We start from the raw sequence: 18,480 nt of genomic DNA, 5'->3' as shown, positions 1-18,480 counted from the left end.
TACGTGAACTAGGGTGGGCTGGTCGATTTCCCAGATTATCATGGTCCCAGTGCCCGCCGTTTTCAGTAACCGTTTTGTGCCGTTTTGTGCAACCCTCTGCCCCGCCTGCCTTACTCAGTCCCGCCGCTCGAGGGCAGCACCAGCCCAGGCTTAAACCTGAGACTTGGGCTGAGGTCGCCCTGATGCTCAGCACCCTTTTTCTTAGTAAGCTTAGACGCAGGTATCTTGGTCTCAGGGTAATGGCACTGCCAGGCACTGTCAGAGCTGAGGGGATGCCCTAAGTTCCAGACTTTTTGATGTATGACCTTGGGCAAGTCACTAACTTCAAAAAGCTTTAGATTCTTCCTCGGAAAATAGATGTTAATTACTGTTATGCAGAACTATTGTAGGCATTAAAACTGCAGGAAAGGCCCCTGAGGCCTGGTTCATGTAAATTCACACTTTTAAGGAACAGGAAAAGCGATTTGTCCAAAATCTCAACACCAAAAGAACCCTTCTGGGAGAGGCTTAGGACCCTTAACAAATTTAAGGAAAATGAGGCTGAAGAAATAAATTTACAATGGAAACAGGGATAATGAAATCAGATTCTTTCTCTGGTCCTAGTTGAAAGATACTCCTTTTCTCAAGCGAAAGATTCCCCTTGTGATAGTAAAGGTGGTTCAAGTTTTCCCTGACTGGGTGTGTGGCTTTCGGAAAGATCCTCAACCTTCTTAGGTTGAGGCTTCCTTATCTCTGAAATAGTAGTCATAAAGACTTGTCTCTTGAGGTGATTGTTAAATCAGTTAAATAAGCTAAATAAGGTGACCTATGAGAAGCCCCTAGTATGTAGTAGTTACTCAAGAAAGAAACTTACACTAAAAGAAACTTAATGTTGTTCAGTTGCTAAGTCTTGTCCAACTCTGCAACCCCATGGACTCCAGCATGCCATGCTTCCCTCTCCTTCACTATCTCCTGGAGTTTGCTCAAATTCATATCCATTGAGTTGGTGATGCTATCTAACCATCTCATACTCTGCTGCCCCTTCTCTTGCCTTCAATCTTTCCCAGCATCAGGGTCTTTTCTACTGCCCTTCACATCAGGTGGCCAAGAACTGGAGCTTCAGCTTCAGCATCAGTCCTTCCAATAAATAAATATTCAGGGTTGATTTCCTTAGGCTTGACTGATTTGATCTACTTGCAGTCCCAGCGATTCTCAGGAATCTTCAGCACCACAATTTGAAGGCATCACTTCTTCAGCACTTAGCCTTCAACTCTTGCATCCATACATGGCAACAGGAAAAACCATAGCTTTGACTATACAGACCTCTGTTGAAAAAATGATGACTCTACTTTTTAATATGCTGTCTAGGTTTGTCATAGCTTTCCTTCTAAAGAGCAAGTTTCTTTTAATTTCGTGGCTGCAGTCACTGTCTGCAGTGATTTTGGAGCCCAAAGAAATAAAAATCTATCACTGTTTCCACTTTTCCTCCTTCTGTTTGCCATGAAATGATGGGGCTGGATGCCATGCTCTTAGTTTTTTGAATGTGAAGTTTTAAAACAGCTTTTTCACTCGCATGCTCAATGGAAGAGACAGAGACCCTGGACTCAGTAACAAGATTGCAAAACCCTTTAGCCTAACTCAGTCTCCACATTCAGAAACTACTGGGCCCTGTCAGCACTAGAAGGGAGTCAAGCCTGGAACCTTCTCTGCTCCACCCCTATCCTGCCCTCAGGGATACTTGCCTCCACTTGGCTCTTAAGAACAAGTCCCTGTTCCCAAGGAGGCCTCCTCTTTACTCCATTCACAGCCACAGCGACATGTGTAAAACACAATTTATTATACAAAACTAGGTGCATCAAAAATTCAGTGTCAGAATAGTTCTGTATTCTAAGGGCTATGGAATGGACCTTCTCCCTTATCACCCCAATCCTTGCTAGGGAGTCAGGCTGGACACGCGGCACCCCCAGCCCTGGACCAGGAGAGTAGGAATCAGTTATAGAAGCATGAATGTGTGTCTAGGGCAGTGGGGCAGGCATTTGAACCTCCTCCAAATAGGGAAGCTCTCCCTTGGAAAGGCTGGACCTATCTTTGGGGGAGAAACACCTAAATCCCTCTCTACCCAAATGCCAAAGCGAGAGCGTGGAAATCAAAATCTGAGGATGGGGGAAAGCTTCAAAAAAAAAAAAAAAAGCCAACCATAAAACAGGTTCTACAAAAGTAAAATAAGGATTGGCTGCCTTCTGGGGCAACTGGATGGGCGTGTATCCTTCTGACGTTCTCATTCTGTATGGGGGCAAGTGGCTAAGAGCACCTAAGGTCTGACCAGAGTCTCCCCGCCTCCCCTCTACCTGCTGCAGGAGCTTGGACTGAGGACCTTCCACTTAACTCTCATTCTCCTCCCAGCCCCCTGGGTGTAGAGTAGAGCTTCCAAAACCCATGGGGCAGACTAAACAGGGAGAATCCCTGGGAACGTGGGAGCTGCCCCAAGGTCCAGCCCAAAGGACCCTGAAGGCAGGAATCTTTTCTACCTGAGAGTGGCCACAAGAAGTGGCTCCACGCAGGGCAGCAGAATGGGATTGGTAGATCCGGGGCCTCTGACTGACCCCTGGGGCAGGCAGTGCTCTCAGCCTTGGACTAACACCAGCCTCACACAGCCTGAAGCTCCCCCTGCAGGCGACTCAGCTCCTCTAGCTCTTGCTTGTGGCGGTCGGTCTTGTGAGCAACCAAGGAGCGGTAGAAATGCAGGGCGAAGGCCACAAACACTAGCCCTACAGGTACCATGATTGCCGTGGAGGCCATGGCGGCTTGCCAGCCTGGTCCATGGGCCGCACCACTGCCACATGCTTGCCGTGGGGGGCAGGCCTCAGGGGCCTCAGCCTGTGACGGGGCTACAGAAGCGGAGGATGGCTTGGAAGCTGGACTAAGGGAGGTGGCCACTGGTGGCAGAGTCTCAGGCAGCTGGGAGGCAGGTCCCATTGAGCCTGATGTGCCCAAGGGGGCCCCGATGGGCACAAACTTGACCCAGCCAACCAGGACAACTTCAGCCAGAAAAAGGAAGGTGCCCAAGGCAGTGGAGAAGCCCCAGGCCAGCTCCACGTAGCGGTGGAGTCGCTGGTGTGGAGACTGGTGGACAGAGTTGAGGTTGTGGATGTTGCTAACGGCTTCAATGTGAGGCAGCAGACAGGTGGAGACCATGAGTGCAAAGAGGTGCACAGCCACCAGCACGGTGGTGCAGGCACTGAAGGCCACCAGCAGGCCCGGCGGGTATTCGTGGTTGCTCTCCAGCTGCACCTCAACCATGGCCACCTGCAGGGACAAGAGGGGATGGGTTGAGTGTCCATGACCTCAACAGTACAGGGTTTCTTTGCCTGTACATCACTGATGTATCCCTAAGACCTAGAACAGTGCTTGGTAGAAAGAAGGCCCCCATGCTTTAAGTGAATAAATGGACAACCTTGGCAAGGCTCTGTCCTCTTCTAGGCCTTGGTTTCCCCTCCTGGGGGGAAATTAGAGGGTTAGATGGCATGTTTCTGACCATCTTATCTTTTATAACACAGGGGCCCAGGACTTTCCTGATGGTCCAGTGGTTAAGAATCTGCCTTGCAATGCAGGGGACATGGGGTTCAATCCCTGGAGGGAGAACTAAGCTCCTACATGCCTCAGAGCAACTAAGCCTATGAGCTGCAAGTGGAGAGTCTGTGGGCAGCAATATGTCCAATGTGCTGTAACTAAGACCCAATGCAGCCAAATAAATCAGTTTAAGATAATTTTTTAAAAGATGCACATCATTTTCACTTTTAAAAAAATAGGGGTTAAAAAAAGCACAGATTCTGGAGCGGGGCTGCCTGGGTTCATTTTCAGTTGTACAAACTGTGTAATCTTGAGCAAGTAAAGTGGCTTAGTTCTCTCTGTGCCTCTCTTTCCGCATCTGGAAAATAGGGATGGATAACAGCACCTACCTGCCTTATAGGGTTGTTGTGAAAATTTAATGATACATTTAGAGACACATCAAGTGAAAAGAATAGTGTGAGGTACACAGTATGCTCAAGTAGATGTTTGCTGTTATTATTAGAGTTAACACTGAAGTCCAAGGCCAGAGTTTGCAAACTGGCACACCACAACCCAAGCCAGCTTGCAAACATGTTTTGCTTGGCTCAGACAGTGCATTTTATTTTTTTTTTAAGAATTGTTGCCAACTTCTAAAACTCAAGAGATTTCATGTAAATATCCCTATTTCTAGATCCTCCCAGAAATTTGGAAGATCTGATTACACCAGGCCCATATTCCTGCACGGCAACTATCAGTCAGAGTCGAGTCATGGCTGCTCCCTCTGCACAGGAGATGACGGTCTCTTGAAAGCCACAGTCCCCGCCCAGCCAACTTGACATCCATTATCACCTGTGTGGTCTTTGCACATATTTGAGTTGATGATCTTGTTCTAGGGTTGTATAAATTTGGATTCTAGAGCTAAACTGACTAAATTCAAATCCTGCCACTTACTTGCTGTGGAACCGTAGGGATGTGTCGTAATATTTCTGATCCTGTTTTCTCATTTATAAAATAGTCTTAGTAGTAGTACCTACTTTGTAGGATGACAGGAAGATGATATACATTAAAACCTTAAGCATACTTAAGCATACTGGTACTTAGTGACGGTTCAATACAATTTATATAATGTTATTTTAACCCAGGTCACCTGAATTCCAGGATCAGGTTCTTTCCCCATGCCTGGTTCTCGCAGGATCCATTAGATTGCTCTGGGCTGGGGTAAGGAGGAAAGTACAGAGCCGGGAGGGTAGCAGTAGGAAGGCAAGGCTGAGTATTTTGGGAAATTGGGCCATAGCGGATGTTAGCAGTTTTCTACAGACAGCAATCTGGGCCAGGCCTGGTCTTGGTTTCTCCTGGAGCCTGATTCAAACTTGCTCATCCCTGACAGGACTGGAGCCAGTCTGGCCCCCAGAACCTACTCATCTGGCCTCTTGATCCTGCAGAGAAGGTCCTGGCCCTTAAGCTGTCACCTCAGCAACCTGCAAGTTCAGCAGCAGGCGGGATTGTCTCCTTGGGAACACGCTGGACCATGGGGGGTTGGGGGTGGGGCAACTCCCTCAGCTGGGTCCCCAGGGCTGCTCTCCTTTCTCTGCAGTCTGTACAGGTGAAGGGGAGCATTCCCTGTTCCAAGATGACCCCACATCGGGCAGGGTGAGCTGGCCTATGGATCCAGGACCCTCACATAGAAAACCATAGATCTAAGGATGACCCTCAGGGATAGAAACGTTCCTGCCAGTCATCCAAATACAGAGGCTGTGACACAGAGAGGGGCAGGGACTAACTCAAACCACCCAGGGCTATGGCCCCTTTTTATCCCCATCTTGATATCCCCATTTCCATGAGGACCCCTCTCTAGCCCATTTTCTCCTTTTTCCTGTCATGATGGTGGAATATCCTGGACGAGCAGTCCAGCGACCCTGGGTCTCAGTTCCTCCTGTACCCTTCAGCTGCTGGGCCACCGCCCCGCTCTGGGCCTCGGTTTCCATCAACAGGGAGTCTCAGCCATTCTGATGCGAGTCTTGCTCTGACGTGCCTGGATCCAGGATCTGATGACAAGAATCAGCTCATCTTGCTTGGGGTGGCTCCCTGGCCAGCCTCAGAGGGCGTGCCCTTCCATGATCTCACAATTTCCCACTGGCCAGCGATGGGGGGCGGGGGGGCGCGGAGGCCTGTCCAGGGTCACACAGCTGGCCACAGGCAGGAAGGAGCCAGGACCTGTGTCTGCTGATGTCTTCTCACCCTGGGACCTCCCTCAGCCTGCTTCCTGTGAGGCCTCTGCTGGACCGTTAGCTGATTAGCATCTGCCCACACTTGGAGTTTATCATCTCCAGAATCGTGCTTCCTAGGCAGCTTTCTCGCCAGAGACTCCCTCACAGATATCTTCTGAGAGCTTTCCCAGGCCACCACTAAGCACTCTTCATGTCCGCTAGGGCCTGGCCTCCCTCCTCCTGTTGGGTGACCACTCCATCCAGTTTATTCTCACCCCTGCATCCTTGAAGTGATCCTTCAGCCCCAAGCAGCTCGGATTTGCTGTTGAGCCTGTGGTGGGGACCCAGAAACCACTTCTGCGTGTCCTGCCCCTTCTGGAGCTCTGCGCTCTGTCCTCGTATATGTATGCCCCGTGATGTGTGTCCCCAGTGACGCGTTTAGGATTTGCTTATCCTCCTCGGGCCCAGTTTATGCTAGGAGCCACTCCCACACCCATTGAGAGAGAGAGAGAGAGAGAGAGAGAGAGAGAGAGAGAGAGAGAGAGAGGGAGACACACACACACACACACACTTGCGTAGTCCCTTGGGACCTTGTTTGCTCCCCCCCACTTTTCCTTTTGAAAGACCGGTCTTTCCCACTCCTCCACCCTGTCTCCCTTAGGTACCTGTTCACCTTGCCTCCGACCCGTTCCCCTCCATGGGCTTCACCCCCACCCTGTGCGCCCCTTCCCTCCCCTCACCATGGCGAAGCCCGAGAGCAGGGCAGACGTGCGGCTGGAGGCTTTGAGCTTGGCCCGGCTGAGGTAGAGGCGGCGCCAGCTGAGCGCCCGCAGCGAATGCTGACTGGCCCCCATGAGGTCCAGGTAGCCACGATGCACGAACTCCCGGTATGTGGCCGAACCCGCGGGGCTCTCGGCCTCCGGGTTCAGCGGGGCCTGTTCGCCCGGGTCCCCCTCGCCGCCCTTCATCCTGGGGCCGCGGCACCAAGCGGGCTGGTCCGTCAAGGCGGAGCCGAGTCGCTTCTGAGGCCCCAGCAGGGCGGGCCCAGGTCTGGGGAAGGCCCCATGCCCCGACGGGACGAGCGGGGATGCGGGCAGCGAGCTCCCAGGAAGACGTGGCCCGGGCGGAGCAGGAAGAGCAGGCGACTGCGGGGAGCCCTAGGGGCTGCAGCCGAGGCCGAAACAGGAACTGGGGCGGAGGCGGAGCTGAGGCGGCCACATGATGGGGTGGAGCCGGGGGACCGTGGACAGAGATCCCAAGGGACCCCGAGACCCCAGTCCACCTAGGATGTCCTCTGGGTGCCTCAGCCCCACTGTGATGAACGCCGAGCCCGTGACTGGGAGTTCCGGATCCTGGACCACTCCAGGTACACCTGCACAGTCCAGACTCCTAACCCTCACCTGAACAGTGAACTCGGGGGAAGTGACCCCATCTCACCCTAAAGACTGCAGGAGGCCCTGCAGCCTCAATTTCTGGAGGCCCACTTAGACCTTAGGTGCCCCAGACCCATCCAAAGAGCCCCATCCTCCCAGACCCTCAAAGAATACTCGGGTCATCCCCCCCTAACTCCCACCCCCGGCATCCCTAACGCCGCAGACAACCACACGCGAACTCGCCGGCCCCGGCTGGAAGATTTTGAGTTTTATAGCAAACCATATTGTACAGATCCGGGGCCCAGGGGCCCAGCCCGGCTGGGTCCCCCGCTTATCCCTCGCTGGGCTGCCTCCTCCCCCTCCCCCAAGCGGCCCCATCCTCAAGCCTTCTGCGAATCCCCAGGACCCCCTCCCCTCCGGCCTTTGGTCCACCCAGTCCCTCCCCCCCCACCCGTGCACCTCCCTGTTACCTGAGGTATGTGGATATTCCCCCCTCCCCAATATGGTCCAGTCTGGCTCCCCAGGGAGACCCAGGCTGAGGGGCGGGACCTGGCCCCTGCCCCGGCCCCTGGCTCCCAAAGTCCCGCCCCCGCAGAAGTAGGGGCAGGGGAGGGCCAAGAGGCTACTATGTTCCCATGGCAACTAAGAGGGGCCATTTCCAGCCTTAGCACTGGCTTTGGGAGGTGTCCATTGGCTGCTAATTCCATGGCAACCAGGAGTGGCAGTTCCCTGGGCAAATGGGATACAAGGTTCCATGACGATGAAAGAGTGGGAAGAGCCAAGCTGGAGGAGTCCCATCTTCCCCATCACTGGGCTGGCCCACCACCCCCCACCCCCACCTCAGGGTCAGGAGGGGTGGAGCTGCTCAATACAGTAAAGCAAGAGAGCCTGGGGTGGTCCAGTCCGAACTGGGTGGTCCACCAGTCCAGTCTCAGTCCAAGCTGGTCCCGTCCCCTTAAGCTCTGGCTCCCCCAGGTCCGAGGTTCCCCCGGTTCAAGTAACACTTCAGTACAGATGAATGTTCAAGTATAGTGCGGGGAGGCAGGTAGGGGGCGGGGGTACCCCTCACCACTCCCCAGGGCGCGCTGAACAGCGGGTAGGCCCGCGGGCCCCACTCCTCAAGATAGCTGCCATTGTCAGTGACGTTCAAGGAGTCAGGGCTGGGGAGAAGGAACTGAAATCCGGGGAGGAGGAAGGAGAGGGGTGGCCCGAGAGGCTACTACTGCCCCCCTGCACCTGCTCTTGCCCCCCGCCCCTCACTCAGCCCTGTTGCTTTCCCCTGGTTCCCCGAATCCCCTCATCTCTGACACCTGGATCCCCAATTGCTCCTCTGGTTTCCCTTTTTGGCCCCCCCACCCTACCCCCCCAACTCCAAGTATCTGGTCTTTGTTCCCTGAACCCCTGATGGTCTGCTCTCTGCCCGCCCCCCACCCCCCAGCCCATCCTCCACCTCCCCCAGGCCCCTGCTCCCAGCATCTTGTGTGCAGATACTCTCCCCATTCGCCCCACCTCAAACTGCACCTCAACCCCCCTCCCACCAGCCCTTTGGCTCAGCGGCCCCCAGTACCTCTGACCCGCTTCCCCCAGGGGATGGACGATGAAGCAGGTGGAAGGGGGAGGGGATGGGAAGAAGAGACCCCCAGAGATTTCAGTGCAGGGGGTAGAGAGTGGGGGAGGCTGGCTCGAGTCCCTGGGCAGGAACCCCAAGTCGTAAAACTCAGGAATACCAAGTCATGAGGTGGGTGACCTGGCCTCCTGGCAGGGGTGAAATGAAGGCCTGAGGTCCAGGCTCCTGATGAGTCCTGGGGGAGGGTGGGGGGCACCCAACTAGCTGTCCTTGAGAAGCAGCTTCTCTTCTGGACAGCGGAAGGGGCCAGGGGGCCCGGCGGCTGCCAGCCGGGCACAAGCTTCCGGGGAGAGCTGGCGGCAGGAGCGCAGGTCGAGTCGGCGGAGGCGCGGGCAGCGGCGGAACAGCGGGAGGCAGTGGTCCGTGAGGCGGTGACAACCTGAGGGGGGCGACGGCAGCTGAGACCAGAAGGTGAGCAAGGGGTCCACCCGGATCACAGGGCCCAGGAGGCTAGAAGGATGGAGAGATAAGGGACGGCGCTTACCGGCGAGATTGAGGTGTACCAGGGTCTCTCGGAGCGGGGAGGTGGGGGCCGTGAGAAGGTGGACACTGGGATCCCCAACGTGGGCGCAGTGGCTCAGGTCCAGGGCGCTCAGCTGGGGTGCGTGGCGCAGCAGGAGCCGCAAGGAGGCGTCCGTCAGCTCTAGGCCGGCCAGGCGCAGCTCTGCTACCCCCTGCAGCCGTCCTCGGCTCTCCGTTTGCCCTGTGGTAGGCAGAGAAGAGGTCACCACTGTGGGCCGTTCCCATCCCCGCACCGGCTACATCTGCACCCTCCTCCCTCACCACCCCCGACCTGCTCCCACTCTAAAGGAACCTCGATTTGCATTTTCTGAGTGGCTCATGGCTTGCTCTTCTCCCCCAAACCCACACAAGCTGCCATCATTTCATCTGTCCACTGCTCACACTGCCTCCTCAGGGAGGCCCTCCACGATTATGCCATTCGGAACTATAACATTCCACGTGCTCCAAAGCCTTCACTGACGTATTTTTCTCTCTCCCACTAGAACAGCAGTCCTCAACCTTTTTTCGCACCAGGGACTGGTTTCATGGAAGACAATTTTTCCATGGACAGGGCTGAGGGAGGGGGGGACGCTTCAGGTGGTAATGGGAGCAACGGGGAGCCATGGGGAGTGACACTGGGGGTTGGGGACCCTTGTACCAGAATGCCACTTCCAGCAAGGCAGGAATTTTTGTGTCTTGATCTATGCCCAGGACCTGGGATATAGATGCTTGTCAATATATAGTCACTCATCCAACAAATGACATCCCCAACAGGACGGCCTCCTGTCCTACCTCCTCACTTATCGAAAGAGCAATTCTCACAAGGGAGAAAGGGGGGCGGGGTGACACCCGGAGCTGGGGCTTGACACAGATACACTGCTGACACTGTGTATCAAATATGTAAACAACGGGAACCTACTGTACAGCTCATGGAAGCTTCCCTACTTAGTGCTTTCTTGCAGCCTAAATGGGAAGGAAATCCCCAAAAGAGGGGATGTGTATTTGTATACATATAGCTGATTTACTTTGCTGTACAGCAGAAACTAACACCGCACTACCACACTGTAGAGCAACTATACTCAATTAATTTAAAAAAAAAGAGCAGTTCTCAAATATATGAGACCACATCCCTCTTCTGCTCAAAACTCTCCAAGGGCACCTCAGAAGTCTAATCTACTTGGGAGAACATTTGAGTTCCTACAAGGTCTCACCCCTGTCTCAGCTCCAAATTCCTCTCCCTCCTTCAGAAACACTTGAGCCAAACTCCACAGGGGACCCTGCCCAAGGCCACCTGTGTTTAGTCCCCTGCTTGGCCAGGGTCCCTGGCTTTCCCGTCTGAGCTCAGAGAACTCCCCTTCCTCCATCTCTGGGGTAGAAGAGCTCCCACCCTTCATCCCTGCCCCCAAAGCTTTCCTTTATATTGTATCTACCATGATCCTGCATTTCCATTTTTTTAACTATGCCTGAGCATGCACTGTAGGCCAGGTAGCGGCTAAGTGGCAGCCTGCCCCTAGCCCAGTGGCCCTCCGATTAGAGGAGAGAGAAAAAGAAAAAACGAGAGAGAGACAGACAGACAGAGACTGACTTCTGTATCTCCCTGGGCTGCTGGTTGAAACCAATTGCTGGCCCCACCCCCAGGCAGCCTAACAAGTTCTCCTAGGACTTCCCTGGAGGTCCAGGTTAAGACTCTGTGCTTCTACTGCATGGGGCATAGATTCCATCTCTGGTTGGGAAACTAAGATCCTGCATGCCACATGGCATGGTTAAAAAAAATCCAGACAAAGGAAAAACCAAGTTCTCCAGCAACGCTGAGCTGCTGGTCCCGAGACCACACTTTAAGAACCAAAGCCTTGGGAGACAAGTTTTCTGATCATCATTCCTGTTTACAGATGAGAACACTCAGGCTTACATCCCCAAGCCTTACATCCTCAAGATAACATGACTATGGATGAACAGAGCCAAGACACCAGGCCTTGTGACTCAGAAGTCCTAACTCTTAACCACAATGCTATTGGCTTTCCAGGTCCCAGCCTCACCCAGAAATAAATAAACTAGATCATACGACACCAAGTCAGGGAACTAGCCTGCATGAGTGTTTTATGGATCTGCAAAGTGTTCACATTTTTCTGAATGACTGATGCTACATAAGAGGTGTGTGTTAGTCGCTCACTCCTGTCTGACCCCTACCAGGCTGCTCTGTCCATGGAACTGTCCAGGCAAGGATACTGGAGCAGGTAGCCATTCCCTTCTCCTGACTCAGAGATCAAACTTGGGTCTCCCACATTGCGGGCAGATTCTTTACCATCTGAGCCACCAGGGATGCTACATAAAAGGCCATTTTTATAAAGAAATTTTGATATGGAGCTTTTCCCTGAAAAATTGTAAGATCTAGCATCACTGGGCTACCCCATTCACCCAACGACGATGCTGAAGCGGGGTGGCAAGGTGTACTCCCTAACATCCTGCACCAAGCTCACCACTTCTGTAACCTTCCAGGCCACCTCTGGGCACCTACTTGGCAAGCTCTGAATTCTCTCCTTTTCTCTTTGAGGAGCTGAGAGCCTGGAGAGGGGACATACCTGCTGATGCCCTCAACCTCAGGCCACAGCTAAAGGCCTGAGGGAAGCAGAGGAAAGAGAGGTCTCGTGTGGCTGGGGCAAGGCCAGTGGGCTCAAGGATTTCACTGAGGTGGGCCTTCAGGGATTTATTTGAATGAGAAGGAATGGGGAAGGGAAGGGTAGCCAGGCAGAGAACAGCAGGGGCAAAAGCAAGGAAGTAGGAAAACTTGCAGTGTTAATCCAGGGATGCCACATGAGGACAGGAAGCCAAGGGGATAGAGGTGGGCGGACAGGACTTCCATGGTGCTCCAGCGGTTAAGAATCCGCCTGCCAATACAGGGGACATGGATTCGATCCCCGGTGCAGAAAGATCCCACATGCCAAGGAGCAACTGAGCCCGTGAGCCACTACTGAGCCCAAGCACCAAAACCACTGAAGCCCATGTGCCCTAGAGCCCCTGCTCTGCAACAAGAGAAGCCACCACAATGAGAAGCCTGTGCATTGCAATAAAGAGTAGCTCCCACTTGCTGCAACTAGAGAAAGCCCGAGTGAAGCCAACAGAGACCCAGTGTAGCCAAGGGGAAAAAAAAAGTGGGTAGAGTCTCAAGGAGCATATTAGGCTTAGGGGGGGCCTGGATGGCTCACCTTTGCGAGCTCCTGATAAAGGGGCTTAGAATGAAGTCAATTCAAGCAGGAGAAGATGGAGTTGGTCTGCCAGGCAACCGGCGCGTTCTCACCTCACGGAATGCACTGTTTTCAACGCTCAGTCCAGCTCCAGGAAGAGAGGGCCATGGGTGGGTGCTCAGATTTGGCCTGGCCTGTGTGACTTGCAGCTGTCACTCAAGCCCTCTGGGCCTCACCCAGAAATCCTAGTTCCTTCTCTATCCTAGTTCCTTCCCCTTCCAAGACAGCTGTGAGGGGGATGGGTTGGCAAGAAGGGAGCCATGAAAGAGAGCTGCCAAAGCAAGGTGCTGCACTGAGCTGACAGTCTTTGACCTCATGGAGCTTAAGAACCTTGTAGGAGACAGATTTTAACCAAATCATTTCACCACTGTACAATGATATGCTAGAAGGGGACTGCTCTCTGGAAGAGGGACTCTCATCTCAATGGAGAAGGAGACCTTGGAGGGCTTCTAGGAGGAAGTGACACTGATGCTGCAGCCTAGAAAGCGACTGGGTATCAGGCGAAGGAGGATAGAGCATTCTAGGCAAAGAGGAGTGGGCAAAGGCCCTGGGGCTGGAGGAAACTTGGCAAGGAGGCTGAGATGGCTGAAATGTCAGGATAGCATAGGTCAGTGGCCTTATCGACCGTGGTAAAATACTGATCTGCATCCAAAGAGCACCAGGGAACAACAAGAACGAGTGGAGAGCACGGGGTGACATGGACAGACCTGATCTGGGTGGTTCCCCTGGCTTCATCATGGAAAACACACTGGTGGGGACCAGAGAAAATGCTGAGTATCCCAGCTCCTGGCTAGAACTAGACGAAGAGCTCCAGGCCTCAGCACTCCTACCTCACACCTCAATAGGACCCCTAAAGTGACCAGGTTGGTGCTTACCAGACCAGCCCCAGTTCCCAGCATCCCCTCTTTGCCAGCATGGTTCCCAGGCTTCACAAAACTGCTTATTCCTTCACACTCCCTGGGAAAACCCTGTCTCTTTCAGGACTCAATTCAAATAGCACCTCCTTAAGAAGGGCTTTTCTCATCGCCCTCCTTTCCCACCTCCCCACCCCCACACTGACCACAGCCATTACCATATCATGCCCTTCTATTTCTACATGACTGGGGAATGGGGCTCACTCAGTTTGAGGTCTCCAGGGCCCTACCCAGGGCCGGGCCCAGAGGCCATGTGCCATGAAGCTGACTTTACCTGGTGGCAGGGGCCAGGGCCTGAGCCGGGTGAAGAGGTGGCTGGGGTCTGACTCAGGAAATGTAACCACCACCTCCACACAACCGTGCAAGTCAGCTAGCTCCCTTGTTTCTGCTCTGCTCCCCAGAAAAGTCCTCATCGTTTCACTTCAGGGCAAGAGGATCTAGGGGCCAATTCTACTGCTCAATCATATCTTTGCTGGGCCCACACATGAATTTTAAAAAGAAGCTGAATTACGTGCCATCATTTAAAAACCAGGATATTTCACAGAAGATCCTTTGTCTGGCTCCTCTTGACAAATGGAACTGACCAGCCACCCCAGGCCTGCATTCTTCCACAGTGGTCCCTCTGCTCCCCTGGGAGAAGTCTCCCCCAATAGGGCCCACCATACCCAGAGATTTCGCTCACAATCTCCTGGCTTCTCCTAGAATTCTGTGTCATCCTCCTGTCCCACACTGCATTTCATCCCCTAATTATCTTCCCCTCTGGAAGTCAGGGGCTACATCTTCCTTATCCCATCCCCTCAGCTCTGATCACAGGGCCCAGCACACAGCAGGAAAGTGAATGAATGAACATGGGCCAAGCAGGGCCTGTCTCCTCAACCTCAAGCTCTATCTGTTCTTCAAATCCTTTAACACCCAGCAGGAGTCGGAAGAGACCTTGGAGGCCTCATCCCCCAGCCTGTCCAACCCCTCCTACAAAGGAGCCAAGAAAGGCCACACCTGGTTTGGTGTCTGGCGGAGGCAGCAGTAGCTCGCGGAGCTGGGAGTCTTTAACATCCTCGATCCAGCGGAGGTCCAGCAGCCGCAGGGCCGGCAGTGGGGCTGAGCCCAGGGCAGAGACAGAGAGCCAGGAGCAGCCAGAGAGCACCAGCTCCTGCAGGCCTGGGGGAAGGGGGAGGTCCCCGGAAACAGGTGCTAGAAGGGCTGTCCCAGGTCTGTTCCCTTCCCTCACCCCACCCCACCTCACCACCCGGCACTACCTTGCAGTCGGTTCAGAAGCCACATCAGCTGCTTCTTGGAGACACCTGTCCAGCTGAGGTCCAGGGCTCGAGGCTGGCGGCGAACCACACCACTAAGCATGGGCGGGGTCAGTGACTTCCTCCGGCTCAGGTCCATTCGAGGCCACAGACGCTTATCGTAGCACCTGTTGGCCACAAGGGGGAGACAGAGACCTCAATCCTCAGCTCAGTCTCAGGGAAGCCACAATCCCCACCCTGGTTCACCCCAGTTCTCTCCTGGTCCATACCAAACAGCAGGGGTGGGCAGGAAGCCCCAGGACCCAGGCCAAGAACACTGGGTGTGGGGTTCAACTCCATCACTAATTGGATGTGAGATCTTTGGCAAGCCTATCCCTCTCTCTGAGCCTCAGGCCTTGTTTATAACACAGAAAGTGATAGTCAACAGGTGGGCCTTGCCCACCAGGTGGTTATAAGATCAAATGGGGTTCTTACAGTTAGTGGACCTTACAGGGACTTTCCTGGTCCAGTGGTTAAGAATCTGCCTTCCAGTACAGGGGACATGGGTTTGATCCTTGGTTGGGGTACTAAGATCCCACATGCCGTGGGGCAACTAAGCCCATGTACTGCACTAGAGAGTCTGCATGGAGTACCCGGATAAGCTGCGTGCTGCCACTACTGAGGCTGTGTGCTCTAGAGCCTGATCATCTAGAGCTCACTGCAAGGCCTCACCCTGCAGTGAAGATCCAGCCCAACCAAAAACAGAAAAAAATCTATAGTCAGGGGACCTAAAGCTTCCAAAGCATTGTGCCAAAGACAAACACACTCTACACACTGTATTTGATGGAGACCCAAAGAGATCCAGCAGCAGCCCCCATCCTCTGCCTTGGGCTTCTCACCAGTTATGGTGGCTGTGGGAACTTCTCAACCTCTACTAATTTCCGCCCGTGATCCACATCTGCTCATCCTGAGGACCAGCTGCCCAGGGCTGGACTTACTAGTCTGTGATTACTATGAGCCTCCAGCCAGAATGGAGACTTCACAAGGGCAGCCCTGGCTTCTTCCCCTCAGCACCCCCAGTGCCCAGCACCGGGCCAGGTGCGTAGTTTACCTGCTGTATATCTGTTGCACAAATGGATGATCCCAAGCTGAATGTGAACCACCCAAAGCTCCCACAGAGCACCCCTACCACACACTCCATTCATGGCTTCCCAGTGATTCGGTCAGTGTTTATGGAAGGCCCAGCAGGTCCCACTTGTTGAAACTACAAAGATGAATGAGGCCTGCATACAGTGAAATGGGTTGGTCTCCAGCAACTCTGACAGCCTTGATGAGACCAGCATGCAGAAAACTGGAGAAGCGCTTCCCAAACTGATGTTACCAAGGAACCCTTCCCCATCTCTGCCAAAGTCATCTACTAATACACTATAGTACTGGGTTGGCCAAAAAGTTCGTTCAGGTTACCCCCAAATAAGCTGTTATGGAAAAATCAAACAAATTTTTTTTGGCCAACCCCATACACTAGAGTTCTCGAGATGCGGTTTGAAAAGTTTCTTTCAGTACAGTAGTTCAAAGCCATGTCAGAAAGTTCCCACTAGGCGAGATGAACTGTATCAGAAGCAGCAGGGGTGGGGAGGGGAACCAGGAAGCTGTCTCTTATCTCTCTCCCAGCCCCGCTTCTGGAGGCTTTCCCTTCAGGAAGCCCTGGGCTGGGGCAGAAATGCCCAAACTCGTCATTCAGTATCCACTTATCTGCAGAACGTAAATTCATCTTTAAATCAATTCTTAAAACCAGCATTTGCACTGAAAACCAGTATGGTTTCACATACATATGTTATACTTAGACATAAACACCATAAAAACAGACCAGGATTATTAAATTCTAGCTAGGTGTTGCTATGGCTTTTGGCTGCCATCTAAAGACTATTTTTGTTCAAAGGGAGATAAGTATTAGAAAGGTTGTCAAGAAAGAATCCGCTGGCCAATGCAGATGTATGAGACGCAGGTTCGATCCCTGGGTCAGGAAGATGCCCTGGAGGAGGAAACGGCAACCCACTCCAAGATTCTTGCCGGGAAAATTCCATGGACAGAGAAGTCTGGTGGACTACAGTCCATAAGGTTCCAAAGAGTGGACACAACTGAGCGTGCACACATCCGAAAGATATAACAGCACCCAATGGAGGAACTTTCTTTTCAAAACTATTAATAATAGAAAGATCAAGCCAAGTTTTTGTGCCACTTGCAAGTCTCAGGCAAACTCCAGAACCCTTGGGTGACATTTTAGGGAAAGCTGGAAACACATACACCAAGGCTTTGATCCAAAAAACTCCACCCTCTGTCCCACCTGCCACCTCCTACCACTTCCCTTCCTCTTCTGGCATTCTAGCCTCCCCCTCTTCTGGTTCCACCCACTCAAACAATAAACACTTGCAAATCTCTCCGATTCTAAACAGGAAAAGAAAAAAAAAACAAAAAAACTACCCACCTTCAATCCAGCTTCTGCCCCTAGGTTCTGTCCCTTATCTGCTTCTACTTAGTGAAATCCCATTCCATCCAAAATTTCTCTCTGCTCATTCTGACCCAGTCATAAGTTCCAGCTCAACCATCACCACCACCGTGAAGCCCTCCTGGATCTTATGTGGCTAGTTGGGAACCCTTCCCCCCGAGGGCACACACAGGCCACCAGCTATCTGTATACTGCACTCCACAAGAGCCAGGCCAAACCACCTGCTTACCAACAGACACCTGCTATCTGGTGCCAACCCATTTCAGCACATATTTGTCTTTGATGGAAATGCCAACCAACCCGGATCCCTCAGGGCTCAGCTCCAGTGCTTCCTCTTCCAGGAAGTCTCTCCTGATTTTTCTTGGCTGCAGCTAATTTGTCCCTTTGCCCTTGGATGACCAGAACACTGGGTTTAAATCTCAGAGTGGCAGCCAATAGTCACCGAGGGCCCCCTACTGATACTAAGTGTCGAGACGCTGAACAGTGAGGAAACGGGGGAGGCAGCTGAGTCTTACAGTAACTGGGACAACAAGGGACATGATAAGAGCCGGTGAGAAACTGGGTCGGGGACGTTCCTGGGGAGACAATGCCAGACCTGAGACTTGAAGGAAGGCAACAGTTGGGGCTTCCCTGGCGGTCCAGTGGTTAGGACTCTGCGCTTCCACGGCAGGGAGCACAGGTTTGAAACCTGGTCAGGGAACTAAGATCCTGCGTGCTGCACAGCAGGAGTTAATTCTATTGAGGGAGGAGGAAGGAGATCTGAGTTCAGATAAGGAAGAACCAGTGTCCTGGCCAAGTACACAGAAAAAAAAAAAAAAAACCAGGAGAGCTCTGAGAATCTTAGGCAGTAGGAACAAAAGGCAATTCATCATCTCCCCGTAACAATGAGGATGACGAAGACGATGACTCCAGCACGAATACCTGAATACCTCACGTTCACCCATGAAAACCCGTGTTCACCAAGGGTTTACTACGTTCTATGCATTACACATTTAACCTCACAACAGCCCTAGGAGGTGAATACTATAATCACCATCTCCTTTTTAGAGGTCAGGAAAATGAGGTCCAGGGAAGTTAGGAGACTGATTTCAAGGTCCCACTTCGATGACATGGTAGCAGAGCCAGGTGGTAGAGCAAGCTGGTCTGGATCGAGAGCTCCAACATGGAGAAGAGTTAGGGGTGAGGCTACGGAGGAGGGCCAGCCCAGGGTAGGGGTGTCTTGGCCAGGAAGGCTGGAAGGCCAGGGTGGATGAACATGGGCACAGAGCTCCGAGGCACGGAGTGTGAGCGGTAGGGATCGAAGCCCCAGCTCTGCCGCCTCTGTGCTTGGAGTGACCTTAGGCAAGTCAC

The 18,480-nt window shown here is 53.1% G+C and overlaps 2 protein-coding genes and 1 long non-coding RNA gene across 7 annotated transcripts in view; 1 reads left to right on the top strand and 2 right to left on the bottom strand.

Moving 5' to 3' along the window:
* Positions 1–1,797: 1,797 nt before the first annotated feature.
* Positions 1,798–6,925, bottom strand: ORAI3 (ORAI calcium release-activated calcium modulator 3). The gene is made up of 2 exons (XM_012104397.4): positions 6,476–6,925; positions 1,798–3,285 (listed from the first exon to the last, which is right to left on the bottom strand). Exons 1-2 carry the CDS (start codon positions 6,701–6,703, stop codon positions 2,626–2,628), a joined length of 888 nt encoding a protein of 295 aa, XP_011959787.2. The 5' UTR covers positions 6,704–6,925; the 3' UTR covers positions 1,798–2,625.
* Positions 6,926–8,825: 1,900 nt separating this feature from the next.
* Positions 8,826–18,480, bottom strand: part of FBXL19 (F-box and leucine rich repeat protein 19) — a 22,646-nt gene continuing 12,991 nt past the window's right edge. For all 5 annotated transcript variants that reach the window (XM_027961602.3, XM_027961603.3, XM_060405843.1 and 2 more), the window contains 4 exons: positions 14,649–14,812; positions 14,389–14,550; positions 9,220–9,438; positions 8,826–9,114 (listed from right to left, as the gene is read on the bottom strand). In XM_027961602.3, coding sequence (XP_027817403.1) covers positions 8,936–9,114; positions 9,220–9,438; positions 14,389–14,550; positions 14,649–14,812 — 724 coding nt within the window. In that variant the 3' untranslated portion in view covers positions 8,826–8,935. The remainder of the gene's footprint in view (positions 9,115–9,219; positions 9,439–14,388; positions 14,551–14,648; positions 14,813–18,480) is intronic.
* On the top strand, positions 9,032–11,306 carry LOC121817839 (uncharacterized). Its single transcript, XR_006057904.2, has 2 exons — positions 9,032–9,146; positions 11,126–11,306. It is a non-coding gene; the product is annotated as an uncharacterized LOC121817839 (long non-coding RNA).

The sequence above is a fragment of the Ovis aries genome, chromosome 24, assembly GCF_016772045.2.
Source record: "Ovis aries strain OAR_USU_Benz2616 breed Rambouillet chromosome 24, ARS-UI_Ramb_v3.0, whole genome shotgun sequence".
Taxonomy (NCBI): domain Eukaryota; kingdom Metazoa; phylum Chordata; class Mammalia; order Artiodactyla; family Bovidae; genus Ovis; species Ovis aries.
Note: the sequence above shows the minus strand (reverse complement) of the source record. Positions and strands in the feature narration are given on the sequence as shown.